The sequence below is a fragment of the Erithacus rubecula genome (genome assembly GCF_903797595.1).
Source record: "Erithacus rubecula genome assembly, chromosome: 8".
In the NCBI taxonomy this organism is placed as follows: domain Eukaryota; kingdom Metazoa; phylum Chordata; class Aves; order Passeriformes; family Muscicapidae; genus Erithacus; species Erithacus rubecula.
In genome coordinates, this window is record NC_136659.1 from 6029929 (window position 1) to 6052259 (window position 22331).

A 22331-nucleotide genomic window follows, 5' to 3' on the forward strand; every position below is an offset into this window, starting at 1 on the left:
TACAGTTAGGTTGACCTTGAGATGATAAAGCTTCTGCTCTTATTTTCCATTTTCTGTGGCAGTGCTTTCTGTGGCTTTTTACTTTCACATGGAGCATAGACATTTTAAATCTGTCTTCTGCTGAGATATACAGAAGGTCCACCTAGTTAATTGCCCCTGTTATTTATGTGCCAGATAGATGGCTTTTTATGGTTTATTTTTTCTTCTTTTCATCACACCTTGAGCTTATGGCAGTTCAGATATCAGAGTTCAGTGCTGTAGGTTGTGCTCTGTGCTGCCTTCCTTGTAAATCAGAACCTGTATCATGCAAGTGGATGGATTTCTATTCTTATTATTGTAAAGAAAAGCTACAACAGGATAAAGTCAGTTTTCCTTAGGAATTGCTTTCTGCCTTTAAGACTGTGGACTGAGATTTGGATTCATTTCCCTTCAGTAATGAGCTTTATGTTATTAGTTAATTATTGTTTTTCTTAAATTCCTGGTGATTCTCAATCAAGGGCAAATTATCTCCTGATAGGTTCATATCTGACTGAGGTAAAGAAATGTTGCAGTGAATTCCTTCTGGGTTATATCAAAACAGAAAGCTGGACCTGCTCTACCCATCCCCAGCTCTGTCATGTGTTCCTCAAGGTACCCAGCCAAACACCTTCTGCACTTGTGGGGCTGAAAGAAACACACCCAGCATGCAAAACCAGGGATTTGTTAGTTTAGCTTGAGCAAAAGTCCTGCCAGCCTACTGAAAGAATTATTATTAGGTCAATTATGATCACACAGGCACTTACAGTCCAGATTATCTAATTATAAGAACTCATTCCTGATAATGATGCAGATGTAATCAGCTTTCTAGTGTCTGATTCTTGTCTGGTGCTAATGGTCCTCCTGAAGAAGGAAAGCCAGGTGTCATTACAAGTTGTCAGCAATATGAGTTCTTCATGTGGGGGAGTATGATGTTGGTATCCTCTTTGCCAGGAAGAAGGTGAAGTTAATGATGATTTCTTTCTCCTCACTCAGGTCTATTTGGGGACATTTTTATGTGTTTACTAGCACAAATAAATGCTTCACTTTGTTGCTATTTATCCAATGATTCATGAAAGTGTAGTCAAATTTGCTATATAGAATAATTTATATATAATAATTTTTGCATATGTTGGAGGCTTTTTCACATAATCCCTGGATGGGTCAGATTGGAAGGGACCACAGTGGGACTGTGGTCATCTGAGTCATCCCAGAACTGGACAGAGCACTCTGCATGGCTTCCTTTCCTCTGCATCCCTGAACTCACTTTTATCCATGTTTTAAAGCTGCATTCCTCTAGCAAGTAGCATTAGTGAGTTGTTTATAGCCCTGGGACCCTGCTGCCATCCCATTCTTTCCACACTCAAGGCCCTGCTGTGAACTTGTGCTTGTCCTTTTGGGAGTCTCTATCACAGTCTGTCACAGTCCTGGTTTCCCACAGCAGCCTCCAAGCTGTGGTTTCTGATAATTAAAGGAACACTTTATTAGCATGGCATGATGCTGCACACAGCCCTGCTCTGCAGCTTTAACATTTCAGTCTGCAGAAGCAGTGAGACAGTAGAAGATTCACATAAATACAGACTTGCTGGCCCAACATAATTTTTTTTTTTTTTAATGGTAATGTCAGTGATGTTTTTCCAGAGTTACTTTGCAACATACTCCCTCTGCATCACTGAAATTGAAAACATATATAAAATAATTATATTAATTTATATTTGAGACTTTTTTCTGCAATCTTTTCCTCCAAGGACTCTGTGAGTACAGTATTAAAGGTTGGCTTAAGGATAACTAAGATTTTGTCTGTGCTATTTTGCTGTGGCTGAGGTGTGTCAAAATTTTCAAAGGCTCATTCTAGTCTCAGTTTTCATTGGTCACATTGATGTTCTTTGAGGAAGCTTGTCATGGTCCTGGGATAATTCTGGCAGGAACCAGACCCTGCTGATGAGAAGCAATTTGTGACCAAAGGTTTCCACTGGCTCAGTGGTCCAATATAAAACTGATATGAGAAACAGATTGTGATTTAGCTCTGACATAAAGAACTAGAATAAAAAGCTCACTTTGGGGAATTCATGTGTCTCCTTCATCCCATCAGTTATTAGTGTGTCCTTCAAGGGTTATGGGAAGTAACCTTTAGAAGACCTAACTGTAAATATTAATTCCTCATTTTTGGTCAGTATGCACATTGTAGAGATTAGAAGGATTTAAGATTTGGTAGGTTCATTTCAGTCTCTGTGGCAGACTTTCCTAAAATGTCAGTGACCCAAGAGGCTGAAACTAGAAAAAACAGACTAAAAATGTCTGATATTAATTTTTAATTTCCTTGTAGAAAAGGGTATTGTGTCCTCCTGCAGCCAGGACAGGGCAAGAATCAGAACAGCAGCAGGATCCTACAGAGAACTTCAGTGCTGGGGACACAGTGAAAAGCTGATAAATGCCAATGGACACTGGTAGGTGTTGGAGGGGACCAGAGAGAAGAGTTTTTGGATGGAGTGTCAAAGAACTCAGAGGTGCCAAGTACATTATTCCTGCAGAAAACAGCAAAGTGGTCTCCAAAATGAGCAAAAAGCAGCTTTAACAGCTGAGCCATCCAATCTTTGTGTTGATGGGAGCATCCATTTTGCACCCTAATCCCACTGCAGAACCATTCTGAAGGGAAATCCAATTTTCCCTCTCCAAAGAGGTGCAGAGGTGACCTTCCTCTGAGAGGGCTCCTTGGTGAAGAAGTGGTTGCTCCTGTGAAATGGTTTATGGAAAATGAATGCTGATCAGGCAGGGATTTTCCCCCTAGCTTAGGGCTCTCTGGATAGACTTGAGAAGAAATGTTGTGGAGCTGTCACTATTTATGCACAGAAAATTGTACCTGGCCAGAAAATAAAGCACAACACAACATTTCTCATTCAGTGACTGGTGCCCACCTGAAAATATCAGGAAGCAGTGTCTCCTTGAATCAATATTTTGGTTGCAGTAAAGGAAAATTTAAAAATATTGGATATGCAATGCTCAGAAAGATTATCCTGGATGCACAAAGTTCATTGCTAGAGTAAAAGGAATAGTGGTGGATAATGCTGTGGGACCAGGGAATCTGATGTCTGAAATGATCCATGCTGGTTTGTGCATCCAGAACTGGGAGGAAAAGCTGCTCAGGGCTCCCCACACTTAGGGTGGGTCTTCCCAGAGGTGTGGAGTTAAGCCCTTCTCTAACAGTGCTAGGAATAAACATTTCTTGTCAGGATTTTCAAGGATTTACAAGGATTGCATGTAGTTTTGATATTTTTTTTCTTTTAATTAGAATCCTAAATGGTGTGCTGACCCTTAAAGAAATGATGTGTACCAATATTGGCTTAAGTCTTTGTGACCAAGGAAGCTTTCTTAAGTGTTGCTGAAAACTTTCATGGTGAATTTGAAACCTCTTCTCCCCTCTGAGCTCAGCAGGAGTTTCCCCATTGACTTCAAGAGAAGAATAAGGCTTAGAATTATTAAAATAAATACCTTTAAACTAGAGGCTCTGTAACCACTTGCCTGTGTCAGCTTCATGCTCTTTTCATTATCTGGTTAAATTATTTTGATAGGTGAGATGCTAATTTTGTATTTTTGTGTTGTTTCCTTTGTGTGTGCTTAATATTTATGGAATATTCAGCTGATTTTTGCTGAAGCCAACAAAAAATTACCCTGCAGCTTGCAAGAAGCCCAGGCTGTTGTTACACACGTGGTTAGCAGCTATCACAGTGAAATATTCAGTGTGCAACGCTCAGCAGTTCTGCAGGCTTAAAACAATGTTTTTGCACAATGGCAACGCTGCAGCCATTAAGTCAACTGTGGAAAACACAGTTATCTTAAAACAAAAGCAACAGAAGTGTTAATTCATGCCTCACAGGCTGCTGTTTGTCAAATCCTGGAGCCTTGTTCAGGTGTGAGCCACAGTGCTCTCTGCATCCTGCAGCAGGGGATGCTGGAGGGGAGCAGACATGCACACAAGGGTGTCAAACCAAGTGAGGCTTCTTGTGCTGGGAAGAGCATTAATCATCCCATAATGAAGTACATGTTTGTTTCTGGCAGATAATTTGAGGAAGAAAAGAACAAGAGCTAAGAAATTTCTTTTTCCTTCCATTGCTCCCGTGTACATATTTTGCAGTTACATAATCAAGAGTAATTAGTGAGATATTCATCAAGCATAACCAGCTTTCATGTATCTTACAGGTGCAAGTGTGAAAAACATTTAATGTTCTGATTTTCCTCATGATTCTGAAATAGTAATGCTTTCATTAGGTTTTGCTTTTCATTTTAAGCTCAAGAGGAATTTATTTTTTCCCCATAAAGTTAGGTGGGAAAATCTAACTTGAGACACTTTATAAGATATTTCAACACAAGTATATAGTCTCAAAAACTAATTATGTTTCACAAAAAATTTATTTCAGTCTTTATATCAGAAAAATTAGCAAATATGAATTTTCAGTTGCATAACATAATGCATGTATTTTATGTATATTGGTAGGTTCTAATTGTAAAAGCTGTCTCAACAGTTCTCTTTTGCAGACTACACAACCAAGTGTACTACTGTGTATTGTTAAGTGTGCTTATGAGCAGCTCAAGAGTTGTCTGAGAAAATTTGCTTCACATCAATTCATTTAAAGTTAGTGAAAAATCTGAGTCATGAAGAATCTCATCTTCTCATCACCTGCCTCCCATCAGCCCATGATGGATGGGTAAAGCAATACCAACCTTCCTTTCCTCTTAATTCATCCCCACTTCCATCCCAGCCTGGGATGATGACAGTGCCAAGAAAAGAGCAGTTTCACATCCACTGAATCAACCTTTTCAGGAATATTATGAGCTCCAGGGACTTGCTTTTTTAAATCCTGCATATAACTATGTGTGTGTTAGATTTTTTTTCTAGTATTAAAAGACCATCAGAAGGGAATGGTTGCAATCTGTGGTAGAAATACAAGCAGAAAAGGATTATTCACAGCCTGTGTGTTATTTGTTGTCATCTGGAGGGCCTAATACCTCATCATTTACAATGTGGTTCTGTTGCAGATTTGTGGAGCTCTTGGTATTTAAGATTTAAATTTTGCAGCTCAATAAGAGATGCAAACAGCCATAGGCAGTGGCAAGCAGAACTTGGAACAAACTGAAAGTTATTGCTAAGCCTGCAATAGATTAAAGTTATTTTTAAAGGTCTCGTAAAAGCAGAGTTTGGTCAATGTGGTTATATGCTGATATTGTGAGGAGTTAGCTCCTGCACAAGACAGAAATCTCACAGCAATTTAATCTGTGGTGGCAGCATGAAAAAGAAAGAAAAAAAAAGCCTATTAATTTCTTCATTAGCTTATTTCTTCTTTTTCATTTCTTCTTTCTGTGGAAATAATGTCTAACTTCTGCTAGGGAAGGTCTGCAGCACCAACAGGGTAAATTCTTTGGGTATTATAGTATTGTTTTCTTGGAGCTTTAATTTTTTCCTCTAATCTTTGCAAGAGGGGAATTTATTTTTTAAAATATTAATAATAATAATAGAAAAGATATTGTCATGAAGAGTATGTAGAATTGAAGACCAGAGGGCAAGGAAAGAGATGCTGCCCTGTTGTGCTGTGTGAAATATAAAAAAAATAGTAACATATATATATATATGCTCTCACAAACCACTAAAGACATAAGGAAAATATGTGCATTTTACATCTTAGTAAGCAATGTTTTCTGCTTTAAATGGCATACTTCATTCCCCATTTGAGCGTTCACAGGTGTCACATGAGCTGTGTTCTAGTCAGTTATTATTTATAATTGATTAAGCTCAATCCTCTTTGTGAAAGACACTAATCTGGTTTGGTGTGACAAGTGTTTATCTGATGAGTTCTTGTCACTCTGTTTGCTGCACCATAATTCACATGAAGCAGCAGTATTCCCTCTCAGCTAACAGGGAGTCACTGAACAGCACTCAGAGACAGGGGGAATATGCACAGCAACACTCATATCAATACTCATTATGTATCATAGAGGTTTTTTAAAAACATGAAATGAATACCATCAAAAAAACAGCTTTATGAAAAATATGTTTTGTTTCATGTACACATTTAGAGGGAAGAGATTTTTTTTTTTTTTAAATAAATCCAAATTCCAATTATGTCCCACTTCTACCACAGTGCTGAGCTACCAACCCATGTTGCCCATGTTTAGGTAATTAGGAAATTTTGGAAGGGCAGGAAGGAGCTGCAGTGGGCTTCCAGGCCCTTTCAGGGTGGAGTTATGGAAAGGATAGGACCTGGGGAAGCTCCTGCTGGACTTGGGATGCACATATAGCATGAATATCCCCTGTCTTCATGATCCCAGCCTGTCCCAGGCTGGGCAGTGGTGATGGAGTGGGCTTGGCCTTTTATTTTGATCAGTTATTTTTAAAAGCTAAAACCACATAAATCAATGATTTAGTGACTACTGGGAATACAGTCATTTTTCCTGATAAAATGAAAAGACAATAAAGCATCAAAATTTGATGTCATGCCTGTTAAATTCTGTAATTTTATACTTCCATTGATCAGAAAATGAATTTATGGCCTACGTATTTTCAGCACTGTAAAAGTCCACGTAATTTAATTTTTAATTTAAGGTCAAAAGCAAATTAGCATAATAATATCTGAACTGCACTGCCCTAAAATCCCCTGATGGACATCTTTCTGACTCCTGCTATTATAAAAACTGTTCCCATTGGTTCCTGACCCTGTTAAAGTTGTTCCTAGATAAGCTTTGCACAGGGTAGTTTATGAGAGCCTGTTTGAATAAGCAGTCCTTAGATGATGCCTTTGTGCTGGTGGGATGGCTGCTTTTTCTGTGAAATATTAGCACCACTGAGAGAGCTTGTATCAATCCTGATGCTTGTTATGATTTCCCCTTCAGCCTCATAAACTTTGTTAAAAGTCTCACTGCTTTTCTTCAAAATCAGTTCTGACAATGTTAAATTGTATATTCAAAGTTATAGAATTATTTGAGGCTGGGGTTTCCTCCCCTCCCATTTTATCACCTTAATGCCATAGTATTCATGTATGTTTGGTTTCACTATTCAGCCTTTATGTGCTTTTGCTGTCCTGGGTTTATTTATTAATTAATTCCTTCTCTGTGTCTTGAAGGTCCATTAGTTTAAAGGGCTGTTGCTGCAAGTCTTTAAATCTTCAGTTTAGAAAAAAAAATAAAAGCCAACAGCCACTTTTCAGGGTGGCAAAAGGGTTGTAATAATGATGTAAGAAGTGCATGTAATGCCATAATGTGTCTTTGATTTTGAGAGGATTTGATCCAGAGGGGGATTTCAGGCACCTGACTCTGGCAGCAGAATCTGGGCTTGTGGTTTCTCTGCTATAAAATACAGGGGAGAATTAGGAAACTCCTAATTAGGAAACCCAGAATTAGAAAATTTCTAGAAAAGCAGCATGCTGAAATGAACTGTCTAATGTGGTAAAGGGTGAAGTGAAGAGACCAGGAATGAGAAATCCTCTTAGGATTCCCTTGATTTTTCTTACACTGTCTTCCACAAACAAGTCTGGGAACACCAAAGCTCTTTGTGAGTGAGATGCAGGCACACCTGAGTTTGGAACTCCTGGGGCATTCTCATGGATAGCTCCATCCATGCTCAGGTACACAGGAACCTGTAAAAGTCAGTTTTTCACCTGGATTGATGAACCTCAGCTCAGCACAGTGCACCAGCTGTGCACTGAGATACCAACTGGGTTTTTCAGAAGTAGGTGGAATATTTCTGCTTCAGGCCCTGTGTTACAGTAAGGTTTGTTAAATTAACCCAGGGAAAGCTGCCCAGCTGCAGGATCCCATTCCAAGGCTGGGGAATCAGGGTCAGGCTCCCATCCATCCCTCCAGGCTGGGCAGAGCCATTTGCAAACCGAGGGTGCCTGTGCTCTGCACCTCCAACGTGGCAATGCTCTGCACCAGGATAATGATGGAGGCATTTAGGTCTCTGGGAGAAATGTCATTTAATTATTCATTGTGGACTGTTGGTTGAACTCTGCTGGCTGGGTCACACACGTTTTTGAGCTGCAGAGGAAAATGCAGGAGGGAATCCAGTACAGCATCCCTGCCCACTGATTTGCCCACTGATTCATGGAAATTATTTGCCCATTCATCCATGGAAAAAACCAAACATACCAGGCATTAAACTGGCTATTGAAGTTAGCATTAGTGAGCAGCTCTGCCACACCAAAGGCAGAGAAATGATAAGAAAAAAAATGGAATATGTTTCTCTGGAACTTGTTTCTCTGTTTTTACTATTTACTTTGAACAACTTTAGGGGGATCCTTCTGATGCTAATAATGAATGGACTAATGGTATGATTGGGTAACACCTCAACTTCATTTTCATAATTCAAGTGAAACCAATGATTTGCAACTAAGGGCAGCATAAATTCAGTGCCAGAAATCCTGAGCATGACTGAGTGCAGTAAGGGAATGCAGGTGATGATAATTCATCACATGGCTAAAAAAAAACCAAAGTAGAAAATAACTACAGTGTCAAGAAAATAAAAGATGGAGGGGACGCAGTTACTCATTTAGATGATCTTCTATTTAAAGAAAATACAATTTTTTTTGAACACCAGGTGCAAGTCTTGTGGTTTAGAGCTAGGAGGAATTCCACTCAGACATGCATTTGCAGAATAAAGACCTCAGGAGTTGCCAAGGTTTAATCTTTGCAGGTGACTATGGATTTGTGTACACCTCAGCTTCTCCTTTTTAACCATGTGAGACAGCACCCTACCTTCCTTTTGTTCCCTTACTTCTCACTTACTTCTTTCCTTACCACTGGAGGGGAAAAAAACCCTGAAAAAATAGTGTGCTCCACAGAATGCAATTAAATCTTCTCTTTAAGTGCCAAGGGCTGGAGGTGAGGAGGGGAAGGAGTAAATTTCTTCTCTTGTGTTTTGAGTACTCAGAAGTTGTGTGTGAAATGAAGCACTTCAGGTTTCATGAGTGGCTGGTGGGAGGCAGGGTCAGTATCATGTTATCTAGGAAAACAGGAGTGCACAAGGGTAAGATATGTTCAACAAAGATGCTTCACATTTCAAGTATTCTTTTTCTGGGAGAAAAAAGATATCATCCCTCTAGTTTTGAGTATACTTAGAATCTTATACTGTATTAGCACAATAAAACAAACTTTTATCAATAGAATATTTTGATATTTAGAAAATATAAATGGTGGAAGATGTGATTATGTTTCAGATTATTTTTCTCTATCTCTCAAGAATATCCAGGCATTTGAAAAATAATGCAAAATTTGAAAATAGAGACTGGTGCACATTTTTCTGCAAGTTTGTTTTCTCTGCATATTTTTCCACATTTATTTCTTGGCATTGAATGGGCTCCCCAAGTAGTGTTACCATTACCCAAAATGGCAAAGAATAATCCAGAATCTTGCAGAACCACCTAAAATTAAGCCAGGTGTCATCAAGAACCACCTGGTCCCTCAGCTGTTGGCAGCTTTGGTGCTGGGGCCACTTCCCTGTGGAGCCTGGGGAAGGGACTGACCTCCCTCCTAAGGAAGAAATGGGTGGCAGTATGTGTGAGGTGTTTTATCTGTGAACAGAGGAAATAAAAATTCACAAAGGGGGTGAACTAAAAAGAATTGAGAAGGAGCTGGAGGATGCTGCTGACAGTATTTTGCGAACTCTATTCTGCGTATCTATTATGTGTGCCAAGAGGTAACAAAAGCTCTTGATACCCCTCAAACAACTTGAATTAGAGTTTTTGCTTCTACAAATCACTGTGGCCACAGTTCATGGCCAGTCATTAGCCCTGGACACTAAAAGGGTTGCTGGGTTCTTCCCAGAATTGTTTGATTATGGTTTTGGAAGATGATGTGAGATAATTGGGGCACACTGAGAACCAGTTGGGTACTGGAATACATTTCGCTGACATGAAGAACCAGGGGCTGCTGCATATTGTCCTTCTGTGATACAAAGAAAACAAGATTCCTGCAGAGAGGCAGACTGGAGATAAAATCAGCTGAGATCCTGGACTGCACCTTGGTATCAGTGTAAGTGCTGTGTCAGACACCATTGAGAGCAGCAAACACAGGCTCCTTCAATATCCCCATTTCAGAATGCAAGACTTCTCTGTTCATCACATCCCTTGGAGATCCCCTGCTGGGTCAGGACCCTTTAACATCTCTAATAATGCCTGGCATGGCAGGAGAGGAGCTCTCAGGAGCTTTGCAGGTGTTGGCATGCTGATAACATGGCAGGGCAGGGCCAGAGGGACCTGGTAATCTGCAGAGAAGAGCTGACAGGGACCTGCCACAGAGCAGCAGTGACAAGTGCCATGCCCAGCATCTCAGGCAAGAAAAAAATCCAGATTTAATATCATCTGGGGGGTCAATAGGCTTTTGAGAGGCTTTGCAGGAAATACCTGGGGTGGTCTCATTTTTTATTGATATCTGAGAAAGGAGTTATGCTGTGGGGAATGTTTTGGGGAGGAATCATGAAAAAAATTCTGGGTGAACTTTGCCTCATCCTACTGAGGCTGATCTACATAATCCCAAAAGCTACAGCAATATCTCTAGCATCTCTAGATGTTCTGGCTATTGCCTTGAAATCCTTAATTATTTTGAATGGTCAGGTTCATGCTGTGAACACTTACCAGCAAGTGACTGTCAGTACAACATTTCCTCATCCCAGGGGTTTTTATGTGCATTTTGTGGCTGTTTCTTGCAGAGGCTGAAGGAGCTGAAGCAGAGGGAGTTTGCTCGGAATGTGGCATCTAAGTCAAGGAAAGATGAAAGGAAACAGGAGAAAGCCCTTCAACGTTTGCACAAGCTAGCTGAGCTAAGGAAAGAGAGAACTTGGTAAGTCCATAGCTGCTCAAACAGAAAAAATACTTGAAAATAATCCCTCCACTGCTAGCTGGAGCTGTGGGATGCAGGGATCCCTTGGCTATAGTCACACACATGTTTTTAGAGAGTTTTGGAAGGTTTCTGTGCACAGTGTTTGATTCACACTGTGTGCAGGAATGAATGTTTAACATTGCTATTTCAGCTGAGCTAAAATGACACATATTTTTAGTTAAAAAAAAAAAAAGATGTGTTTCATATATATTTCATAAAACCAGGCACTTTGGTTGAAAGCTGAGTGAACTAGGTCATGCATTTGCAGGCTGACACTACTTCATTGATGAGGTGAGGAACACAGTCTGTCTCTCTAGGATGTAACAGATCTCTGTGATTTAGTTTTCAAAATGCTCGCCTGGGAAAGCATCCAGAAACCCAGCTTTAGATCTCAATAGCCAGATTTTTTATATTAACAGGTAACTGCTCCTTTTCCCCTGCTCAGCAGTGTGTTTACCTCCCTCTGCAAAAGTGACTCCTTGCTATTGGTACATTTTTAGTATTGTATCTAGGCAAGCTGTTGAAATTAGCATTGAGCTTTCTGGTTTTGACTGGATTCTCAAAATATGACACAGCTCTGACACTGATAAGCCACTGAAAATATATGTGCTTGTCACAGTGCAATCTCTGCAGAAAAAAATAAAAAAAATGTAGATGCTCATGTGCAAATGTTTTCTCTTTATTCAGCCTTAACCCCCCCAGATGAGCTAACAGAGAAGTCCAAGCAAGCTGCAGCTCTTGTTCAGAAATAATCTCTTTGTCCCTAGTTGGGATGGAGGGCAGTGTCCTGGAACAAAGTCTGAATGAGCAGGTGGATGGAACATAAATGTCATGGGGTCTGTTTGACAGGAGCAGCACAGCACCTAACTTTACATCCATTTATGATAACTCATGTTATAAGGAGATTCTTTCTCCTCCATGACTGTTTTAAGTGTCCATTTTTTACACTTGAGTATATTAGATCATTCCCCCTAAAGGTGCTCAAAAACCTGAATTTTGCATGTTGCATGAAGAAAGGGGAACTTATTTTTTCTCTTTTTCCCTGCTAGTGAAGCACAGATTTTGCAAGCCTTTGTTGTTTCTGGATTATTTGGGGGTTTTTAAAATATCTTTTTGCTAGTTCCTAAAGGAGAATTTTTGTCTGAACCTGATTTATCTATTTCATAATTGCTATTTACTATCACTTTGCATCCTTAGAGGTGTGACATAGACAGACACATTGGATTTTTTAAACTAGCATTTTCTAGACTCGTTTTGTAGAAGTCACCATTTTAATTCTGTGAAAGAAAAGGTTTTTTATTAAGAAATGGGCAAGGCAGGAATTCCCATGAGAAATTCCTTTCTCATAAAACATCTCCCTTAATTTCTAGACCTGCTAGGGTAAAGACATTATTCTTCATCTCAGAACTTCTTGGGACCCTAAATGACTCATTACCAATGACTCATCAGTGAGTATTACTCTGCACTGTAACACACAGTGATTTGGCTAAAACAAACAAACAAATGGTTTTAACATAGGTGCATTACTCCTAGTGCTGAGCAGCTTCTGTGGATTCTGGAAAATTGTCAGCTTAAAACACTTTCTGCTCTTCTCTTTGCTTCCTATTAAGTCAAATAGAACAGATGGGAAGAGGACATGAAAATAAGAACAGAAGTAGATAGTAATAAATTTTTTTCTCAAGAGGGATGAATCACTTACTTTACTTCTGTCAGCTGAAGTCCTCTCCCCAGTTTTATTTCTCCATGAAAGAAATTGCTGAGATGGCAATGGTTTGGTTTGTGCACACAGACAGGATGGGAGCTGCTGGGGGATTGCCTGTGGGCAGAGCAGCAGCCACTGCAGTGATGACTGTGGGCAAAGTGCTCTATGAAGCAGTCTCTGATTTAACATGTTTTGCAGCATGAAGGAATGTAAAACTGCTATCTGTACTAACAGTGTTGTAACCATGGTGGTGTGCTGGGAGGAGAAGCAAGATTTCTGTAGACAGAAAATCTCTTCTTCAGCCTGTCAGTGTGTCTAGGAAAAGTTAACTACTTTGTAGGAATATTAGTCCTTCAGGTGATAACTTCACATGAAGGAGCTGGGAGCATAATATTTACTCATTCTTTTATTTCAAATACTAGTCATCTTTATTATAAAAGGTGGCATTTTTTCATAGTCTCAATGTACATATCCGGCGTCTTCCTCTTTCCTTAAAAAGTTCTCAATGTTTCTGTCAGCAGTTCTCTGAACAGTATTGACTCTAAGTTTTATTTTCCTTCCCAGTGCTCCTGGAAGTGGCCCTATGTTCAAATCCACTACAGTGACCGTGCAAGATGATTGCAATGACATCCCCAGAAGTGCTGCTATAGATCCTGCCAGAGGCCAGGATTTCAGCTGCACCTTAATGCACGATGCCCAGAATTGCAAAGACCTTGCTTCTGTCATTTCTTCAACCCCTGGAGATGCAGGCAGTCATCAGTCCGACCCTAACAAATGTGGAGATCAGGTCCAAGGAGCTCAAGGACACAGAGTTGGGTTCTCCTTTGCTTTTCCCAAGAAAGCAGCAGTCAAACTGGAGTCTTCAGCTGCCGTTTTCTATGAGTTCAATGAGGAAACCTCCACGGAGCACGGATTTAGCAGAAGGAGCAGGTTTGTCCCAGGAACATGCAACCTTCAGTCTCCTTCAGCAGCAGAAATAGTTGTGTGCCCTGAGGAGAAACAGAGCTGTTTTCACCCACTGGTGGAGAAATGCACAGACACAGCAGAAGCTCCTGAAGCTCTGGAGTCCAAGGAGCTGTCCAGTGAGGAGAGCAGGGTGCTGGAGAGCCCGGCTGTGCCTCCTGCCATGTCCCACTCAAAGCTGGTGTCCCCAGACACGGAAGTGGATGTCAGTGTGGGCGACTCAGGGGAGCAAAGCCAGCCCCTGGCTGCAGACAGTGCCCAGCTCCTGCCCCTGGACGGCAGCGGGCACGAGCTGCAGGCAAACAGAGCTCCCGTGCAGGAACCTGGGGGGGATTGTTCCTCCCTGCAGCCTGCTGCAGAGGAAAGCTGTAATGACAGCAACAGCGATCCACCTGCAACTGAAACAGAAATTAAAAACCTGGGGGCAGATGCAGTAGCTCCATCACTGTCTGAAGAAAGGAGTGGAGCCCCAAAGAGCAAACCAGACATACACAAGAGACCCTGCCAACCCTTTGTTCCTGTTCTTAGCAAATATGGATCAAATGTTCTTCAGTGGCCATCAGAAATGCTAATTTACACGAGTACAGACCCATCAATTTCTTATAGCTGTAATCCTTTATATTTTGATTTTAAGTCATCAAGAGCCAGTGAAAGCCAAGAGAAGCCCAAGCATCAACCAAACATACCTCATTTGCACCATGAAACTGAATCTAACCATATCTTAGTCTCAGATTTTACAAAAAGACCTACTTCAGAGTGTGGTGATTATGAAGTAGAAGTGGATAAAAATGTGTGCAACTATACAATACCCCTGTTAAGTGATGTTTCCCTCTTCAGAGATTGTGACCTTGCAAAAAATCAAAACAAAGTGTCCTTGGATGAGTCATTCAGGATTAGAAAAATAGAAAAGTATCACATATCACATCACCCCTTACGACAAAACACTGTGATAGATGAGAAATACAACAAAGTCTGGATCAAAGAGGGCCATGAAAAATGGCTTCACAAAAACAGAAAACGGAAAAGGAGAAGAAAATTGTGTCATTGTCATTATCATCACTGTGGAGGCACAACAGTAGCAGAAATTGAGATGTTTCCAGTAGCTGAAAAAGAAGTTGCATACAGAGATGAAAATAAATATCAGCACCTCCAAAATAATGCAGAGAAATGCAGACATGACACAGGAAATATCTGGCTAACTGCAGGTGAGGTGCAGCAGTCCCAGCCAAAATTTGGCACTGAAAACGGTCCTAAGAGAGTCGTGTCCGCATCAGACCACATGTGGGACAGAGGCTGGTGTGACCTTTGGAGTGCAAGGAGCAGTGGCCAACAGCGCGGCTGTAAAGCAGCACACCGAAAGGGCAAGGCGAGGCAGCTGGCTCTGAGCTCCAGGAGAAACAGCCCCCGGCACCCCAAAACCTGCTGCAGCTGCAAAGGCAGCAGGTCAAGCTGCAGCCCGGGGCAGAGGTGTCCAGGACAGTGCAGAGAGGAGAAGGGGCCGAGTCACAACCAGCCCGTAAAGAGAGGTTACAGTGTTCTGACAGAAGAAACCCCTGAGAAGCCCCACCGCAAGCGGAGGCAGCACACCTACTCCTATTCCTCTTCCTCGGATGAAAGCTCATTGCCAGCAGAGGAATATCTAAGGCAAGGACATGCTTTGGGTGCCTATCACAAGGCAAAGGGGAAACGCAGGAAAAGGAAGGCCAGAATCCATCGTGTCTTCCTTGACAGGAACGCAAGAAGCGAGAGCTCTGACTCTTCCAAAGAAAGTTCTGCTAATTCTACGTTAAATTTCGGGGGAACGTTAGTTTCGGGGGACTCAGTGGCTCAAGACAATCTAGAGGAAGCTAATGCAGCTCCCAGAGATGATGATGATGGTGCAACAGAGAGGGATGAAACAATGGAGCTGGAGGAAAGCAAATCGCCTCTAGAAGCTGCTGGCCCGGAGGTGCTGGGAGAGGATAAACCAGCGTGTAGAGCGATGGAGAGCACAGCGGCCACGATGCCTGATGCCACCACAACCTCGGCCGCCCCTGCCCCCGAGCGCTGCGCTGCAGCAGCTGCTGTCACACAGGGCGTCCCCCGAGAGGGAAGCAAAAAGGAAAACGCCAGCAGCCGCGAAAATCAAGCGCGTTACAAAGCTCCCGTCCCCAGCAGGCCCTTGGAACAAACTCCTCCTAAATCCTATCTCTGCCATTACGAGCTGGCCGAGTCCCTGCCGCCCGAGAAGGTGGGCGAGGCGGCCGCCGAGTGGGTGCAGTGCAACCCCGCCGTGTTCAGCAGCCCGCCGCCCCTGCCCTTCAAAGAAGCACACCTCAGCACCTTCCTGAGCGGCGAGCAGCTCCGAGCCCCCTTCCCGCTGCCCGAGCAGGCGCTGCTGCTCCCCGCCGACAGCCAGGACAAGTTCAAGGAGCTCGTTCCCGAGCCCTTCCTGAAGGTGAAGCTGGCATTCGCCCCGCCGGGCTCCGCGCTGCCGCCGCCGCCGCCGCCGCTGCGCTCCGCCTCGGTGACCACCATCCAGCACACGGTGCTGCAGCAGCAGCACGGCGCCCTCAAGGTGCTGCAGCCGCCGCAGCAGTTCCTGTCGCAGGTGCCGGCTCTGTCCCGGGCCCCTCTGGCCCAGCTGGGGCTCTGTCCGGCCGCTTTCGTGGCGCCGCCGCCGCTGCCGCTGCTGCCGCCCTCGGTGCTGCCGCCCGCCCCGCTCGCCTTCCCCGCGCTGCCGCACTTCCCATCGCTGCTGGCTCCGGCCGTCATCCCCCTGCAGCCGCTCTTCTAGGGCTCAGACCTTCAGCTGCAGCCCCCTCGGGCTTCTGCTGGCGGCTGGACTGGTTAAAATTCCTTGGGAAGCGTTTGCTGTAAGTATAATGATGCAACAGACGTACTATTACTAAAGCACTGAATAGGCTGACACTAATTCTGAACTCTATATATATATGTGAAAATCATGTCTTAGAATATGTATAATGTATATAAAATATATTTATAGTTCTATAACTTATGTTGTAAAGTATTTACTTTTTTCGGTTTTTTTTTTTATCCTCGTGTATTTGCACCTATTTAATGTTTAGACAAAGCTGATGCACTATGTTTTGTACTATGTTCTCTGAAACTGTAAATCTAGTGACGAACTATCTCTTGCAATAAATTTTTGTTAACTACTCAAGTATATAAAAAAATCTTTCATTATATGCCTCATGGACGTTGTTCTTCCATGTCCTCCTGCAGCTGAATGGCATCCTCTGCCCCTACTATTGGGATAACCAGGTTTCCTACACGTCAGTGATTTATCAGGGAGGCTCAGAGGCCAATACCTTGAGGGCAGCTGTCTCACCAAGCCACAGAGAAAGGGTAATAGATGTGTTTGTGTTAGCAGCTTGATGTCACCGTGACAAATTCTGCCCACTTGCACTCTGTGCACACACTGCTGACTGGTGGAGCTGATCCCTTTTTTACTAAACCACAGAAAGACAAGGTAACAAATACCATGCTGGTGATGGAAGGGGAGGAAAGGCTGATACTGACAGCAGTTTGGCTTCAAGGGAATACGGCTGGTAGTGGAATGGTAGAGCCTTGGTTCCACCAGGCAGTTTCTCTGGTGGCTCACAGATCTGCTGGAGCTGCTGGGCAGCTTGTGAAGGCAGCAAGAGCACAGGAGCATGAAGGGGAGGTCAGGAAACCCACCAGGATTTGACACAAATTCTTACCTCACTTCACCCCCCAACTACCTGCAGCATTTCACTAAAGAAGTAGAACAACACAGAGTAGAGATTAATTAAAGTAGTAATATACTGCCATTGTTTCTAACTGTTTTTCAGAGACTTCTCTCTACCTCTGCAGCCTTTTTGTTGCTGTCACACCTCACCCAGCTTTAGCTTTAGCATGAGGTGTATCACACCCATATCTGCATCTGCAACAGTCCAGAATAAAACCAGAAGTCATTCTGAGATAGAGCCATCCCTTTGAGTTAAAATGAGGTGTTACCATGTGAGTGAAGCCAAGGATTTGCAGCATGAAGGTTAGTGCTAGAAGTAGGCCCTCCATAGTAAAAGGTAGGTAGGCTCTCCCAATTAATTACTTCTTTTCACTTTTTATATACTATAATAAAATCATATAAAGTTGAACTGAAAGAATAGTGAATTTTAAGTATTATTAATATACATTGCATATTAATAGCTACAGACCTTAACCATTTGCAAAGTAATGCTATATCTTACAACATATATATCTGGATCTTACTTTCTTCATCAATGGCATTAGGACTTACCTGTACTGATATTGAAAGTTTTAGAATAATATTGCATTAAAGCTATGGCAAACAGCACCTTGCCACTATGATTACAGTCATCTGCTCGAAGGACCTGAGTTTCCCATGTTGTGTGGTTGCAAAGGGCTAAACTATGTTAATAATTTAATAAACAAAAATAATTATTTAGCTAAAAAAATTTAACTAATTAGCAAAAAGTTGGTGGGAAAGAGCAGCCAGGTTCTGGAGAGTGCCCGGATCCCCCACCTGGGGCTGCAGCAGGGAATGGGAGTCACTGAGCACACAACCCTGGGATGCCAGAAGAAAGGTGAATTTTCTCTAGTTCTAACTTCAGGTGGATGCCCACTTCTATTTATGTGGTACCTAAAAAACCCAGGACTAAGTGACTTTATACTCTTTTATTTCAAGAGTCTGCATAAGGTGTTTGTCTCCTCTACCTCCTGTTGCTGAGTGTGGGAATCCCCACTGGAAGTGGGAGGGTTGTCTGGTCCCTTGGGTGACATGTCCTGGCTCCTGCACTTCTGCCCTCCTCTGTGGCAGGCAGCACACACAGTGCCCTGGCTTCTGATGTCCCCTCAGACACAAAATCCATCTCACCACAGAGCAGTACATTAAGGAAAAAAAAGAGAAAGAATCCACATAGGACAAATACAGTTGCACGTTCTGGCAGAATAAAAATAGCCAATTTTAAAATTTTCAGTTGCAATGTTCATTGAAAAGTCCCATCTGTGAGCTTGGAAGTCCACTTTTTTTTTCACCAAAATGTTCCAAGAGTTTTGAATTCTTCCTTTTTCCTTACGATTTAAATTATTTTAGGTTGTTAAACAGTTTTAAGACATTGCACAATTCTTTATTATCTACTGTAATTGCTGTTCAATAGTGTATAAACTATTTAAAATAAAAGACTAATAACCATAAAATGTAATAATTTTCTAATATGGTATTGCCTTTAATGCTAAAACTGTTTGTATATGTGACTTCATATGTAAAGCAAAAGCAGTATAAAAATAAATCATAAGTTAAGTTTCAAATTGAACACACTAAATTAAATTACCTAATGAAATATTCTTTTGAGTTTTTGTTTTATTATTAAATACTTCTAGTAATTTATAGAAGGGTAGTTTTTCTTTTGTATATTTTTCTGGTATTTTAGATTAAATGTGTATTTTTATTCCATAAATTGGTAATCAAATTTATAAACAAAAATTATTGCAAGTGCTAATCAATTTAATTTTTAAAAATTCTCAATAAATTCTACCCAATTCCTTAAATCTAAGTAATTTACTTTTGAATTTCCAAATTTGCATAGATCTAGCATGTCTATGCTCCTGGCCACTTTGCCAAATTTAGAATTTACTGGGATTTCTTCCTAGTGCAAGCAGTAAAAGTATTGCTCCCAAAGGGCAAGAAGGAGAAGAATTGGGATCCAGCCCTAAGTGAGGTTAGAGAATTTATTAAGTGATTTCCTAGACCAGCTCTGCAGAGAAGCACCTGATGAGAAGAAAATCTTGATTTTGGTCCTTAGGAAGTTGGAGCCTGCCCAGCCTGACCTTCCTGGGGATGTTCCATTTCTCAGGTAATGTGAGCCATAAAATAAAGGTCCAGAGGAACTCTTGGGCTTTAAGGAACAAAACTGTCTCACGTTGGTCTTGTGTCTCTTGTGTCTGTAAGTACACAGAATTTTTTAAATGTTACCAATACATGCAAAGAATGGGATTGTTAATTTGGTTTCCTTCACAGTCTAGAGCTGTTAATTGCTGGGGTGAAATCAGCAGGTTCCAGATTCTGTGTGAGTGAGCAATGGGTTGTGACCCATGGAGAAACTGCAGGGCACAGACATTGGTAAATTATTGAGTGAGAATGATTTTACCTTTCAATTTAATCAAACAAAAATGAAATGGTTATGAAGCAATTTCTTCTTTACCTGAAATGTTAACTTTTTATTGGCTTGTCACCTGTAAAAGACTCCTTTTGGTATTTGAAACTAAGCTTTAAAAGGCTATTGGAGCATCTAATTCTCTTTTCTCCTGTACATGATGATGTGCTGCTAATACAACAGATCACATGGCCATAATTTTTTCTGACAAGTTTATTTTCTGTAACTGATCTTCCCTCAAAATACATGTTTTCTGTTATGATAATATTGACTTGATATGCTGCAGTTAAAATAGAGCTTTAAATATGCTTGTTCAGATTCTTCCTTGGTGTAGATTTATGTACAGCTTCTGGCTTTGGTTTGTAAGCACCAAAAATCATTCATGCTGCAATGCCAAGGGTTTTGTTCACTCCCCCAGATTAAGGCAATACATTTTGACCACGTGAATGTATTTTGAAGACAGTTCCTTGTTTGTGAGTAAAGTGGTAAATTTTAATCTGATGGGCATTTTGCTGTGGTGCTCAGAGTCTACATGTTCTAAACTCCATACATTCATTTTCTACTCTCCAATTACTGTACATTGCCTAAAGGCTTGTGTATGTGTACACATTTATGCAATATGCCTACCAGTTGTAAAATATTACAGTGCTATATTTACTCTCTTTATTGAAAGTAAAGACATTTTACTGTATAAAGATCATTGGATATTTTTAAATTAACGTGACTGACTATCTAAATGTGTGTGTTATTTCATAGATCAATTTGATTTACTACTTGTACATTATATCCTCCCTTCTCCTCTTCAGGAGCATTATAAAGTTCTCTCTTTTTCTCTGTGACTAAGATTATCAGAGTTTATGGGAATTTGCCTATTTATGAAAATGAACCAGGCTATTTTATTACTTTCATCTGCAATAATTAGTGTACTAACTTTATGAATTATGAGACATCTTATTTTTGCTTCAAGCTTCTGTTTTATTTTATGGATATTTTAAAAGGTTGGGAGAATTTCTACCCTAAGTCTAAATTTTGACCTGTTAGTGAATTTCTGAAACCAGTGGAATCTAAGGAAGCTTTGCCATTAGTGTTACTGAGGATTTATTTTGACCTGGAGCATTAGGCCTCTTTATTTATTAAAACTGCTTAGTACTTGCTGCTTTCAGTTGAATAATAATTTCATAAGGTGTGATGAGAAGCACAATCCAGTAAAGGTAAATGAATCCATTTTTAATCAGTTTTCTACCTCCTTTGTTGTCAAATTGTTTATATAATTCATGACCATAAAGTTATATAATTAAAATTTCTGTTCTGTATCATCAGTGCTTTGAAACATGTATACTTACACCTTCTAGTCTAATACCAAAGAAAAAAATAGTTCATTGGAATATTGATTTCTCTACCTGTACAGGCTCAATTAGAAATTTTAATAAGTAGAACAACATTAACACAATATGTAGGTGACATAATGTAGTCTTTGTTTTGCTGGGATAAGATGGAAATATGCAAATCCTTGTAGAGAAAAACATTAGTAAGCTTCAAATGTGAACCCAGGATGAATACAGTAATATGTACTAGAATTAAAGATGGTTACTCTAAAATCAGAAGTGGTGTTTGTTTGCTATGAATGAGACTTTAAAAGAGAATTCTTTTTCTTCAAAAGAAGCAGCAAACAGGAAAATACTTTTGAAAATACTTGTTTTTAAATCAGCTGGATGGGACCTGTGTACCTTTCTTATGGGTAAGAAATAAAAACTAAGTATTGGACATCCAAAATCCTACATGTCATAAGGAAAAATTTTCCTCTTGAGGGTGGAGGGAAGTTGCATGAAGTTATTCCACTTGGTTTTTATTGGGTGGCTCTGTTTTGTATCTTTTTACCACTGAAATTAGCAGTGCTGTTTCCCTCAGCTGGTCTATCAATCCTTCAGTGTAAAAAAAAAAAAAAAAAAAGGTTAGCAGGAGAAATTCTGCATACAATTTGCTGTTAATCAAATCCCTTTTCTCTCTGGAGAAATTATTCATGGAATGAACCCTCAGTGTGCAAAATAAGCCCTTTGCTCTCCCTGGCACTGCCTACAGCTGCCTGTTTGCTCACCTTTCTTTAACTTGCCATTCTGCAGGAGCAGAAGGAATGAAAATGAAGGTATTTTCTTCCAGTGCAACCAGCTGAAGAAGGATCAGGTCTCCATTTGGGTTTTCTCAGCTCTGTTGGATGTTGGTGCTCATGGCAGAGGTCAGTCAGGGACTCTGCTTTTGAAGCCATGAGAGGAAACCCAGTCTGGGATGTGGGGTATTTTGTGGTCTGTTCTCCATGAAGTGATGTGGGCCATTGAATGTGTTATTGGCTAATAAAAAAGGCAAAATGCTATTAAGGTTGTAAAAAGCTGATTGAATAGAGCTGGGGTGAGATACAGAATGTCGATCACAAAAGGCTTCATGAGGGAATTGTCAAAGGAAAGAAACTGAGAATGAAGAAAAAGAGAAATAGTAATAATATTTTACAAACAATGTAAAAAATACCCTTACATAGACAACATCTGTGCGAAAAAAAAAAAAAAAAAAAAAAAGCAGCCTTGAGTCACCAGCCAAGTACTGGGAGCTGAATTTTGGGCAGCAGGTGGTCGAGGGAAGCAGTGTTGTATGAGACA

General features: G+C 40.9%; 1 protein-coding gene across 1 annotated transcript in view; it reads left to right on the forward strand.

The window, feature by feature from the left end:
• The window catches only part of ZNF804A (zinc finger protein 804A), a 139697-nt gene extending 123276 nt beyond the window's left edge, over nt 1-16421 (forward strand). The window contains exons 3-4 of the mRNA XM_079310728.1: nt 10709-10839; nt 13145-16421. Coding sequence (XP_079166854.1) covers nt 10709-10839; nt 13145-16319 — 3306 coding nt within the window. The 3' untranslated portion in view covers nt 16320-16421. The remainder of the gene's footprint in view (nt 1-10708; nt 10840-13144) is intronic.
• The last annotated feature ends 5910 nt before the right edge of the window (nt 16422-22331 follow it).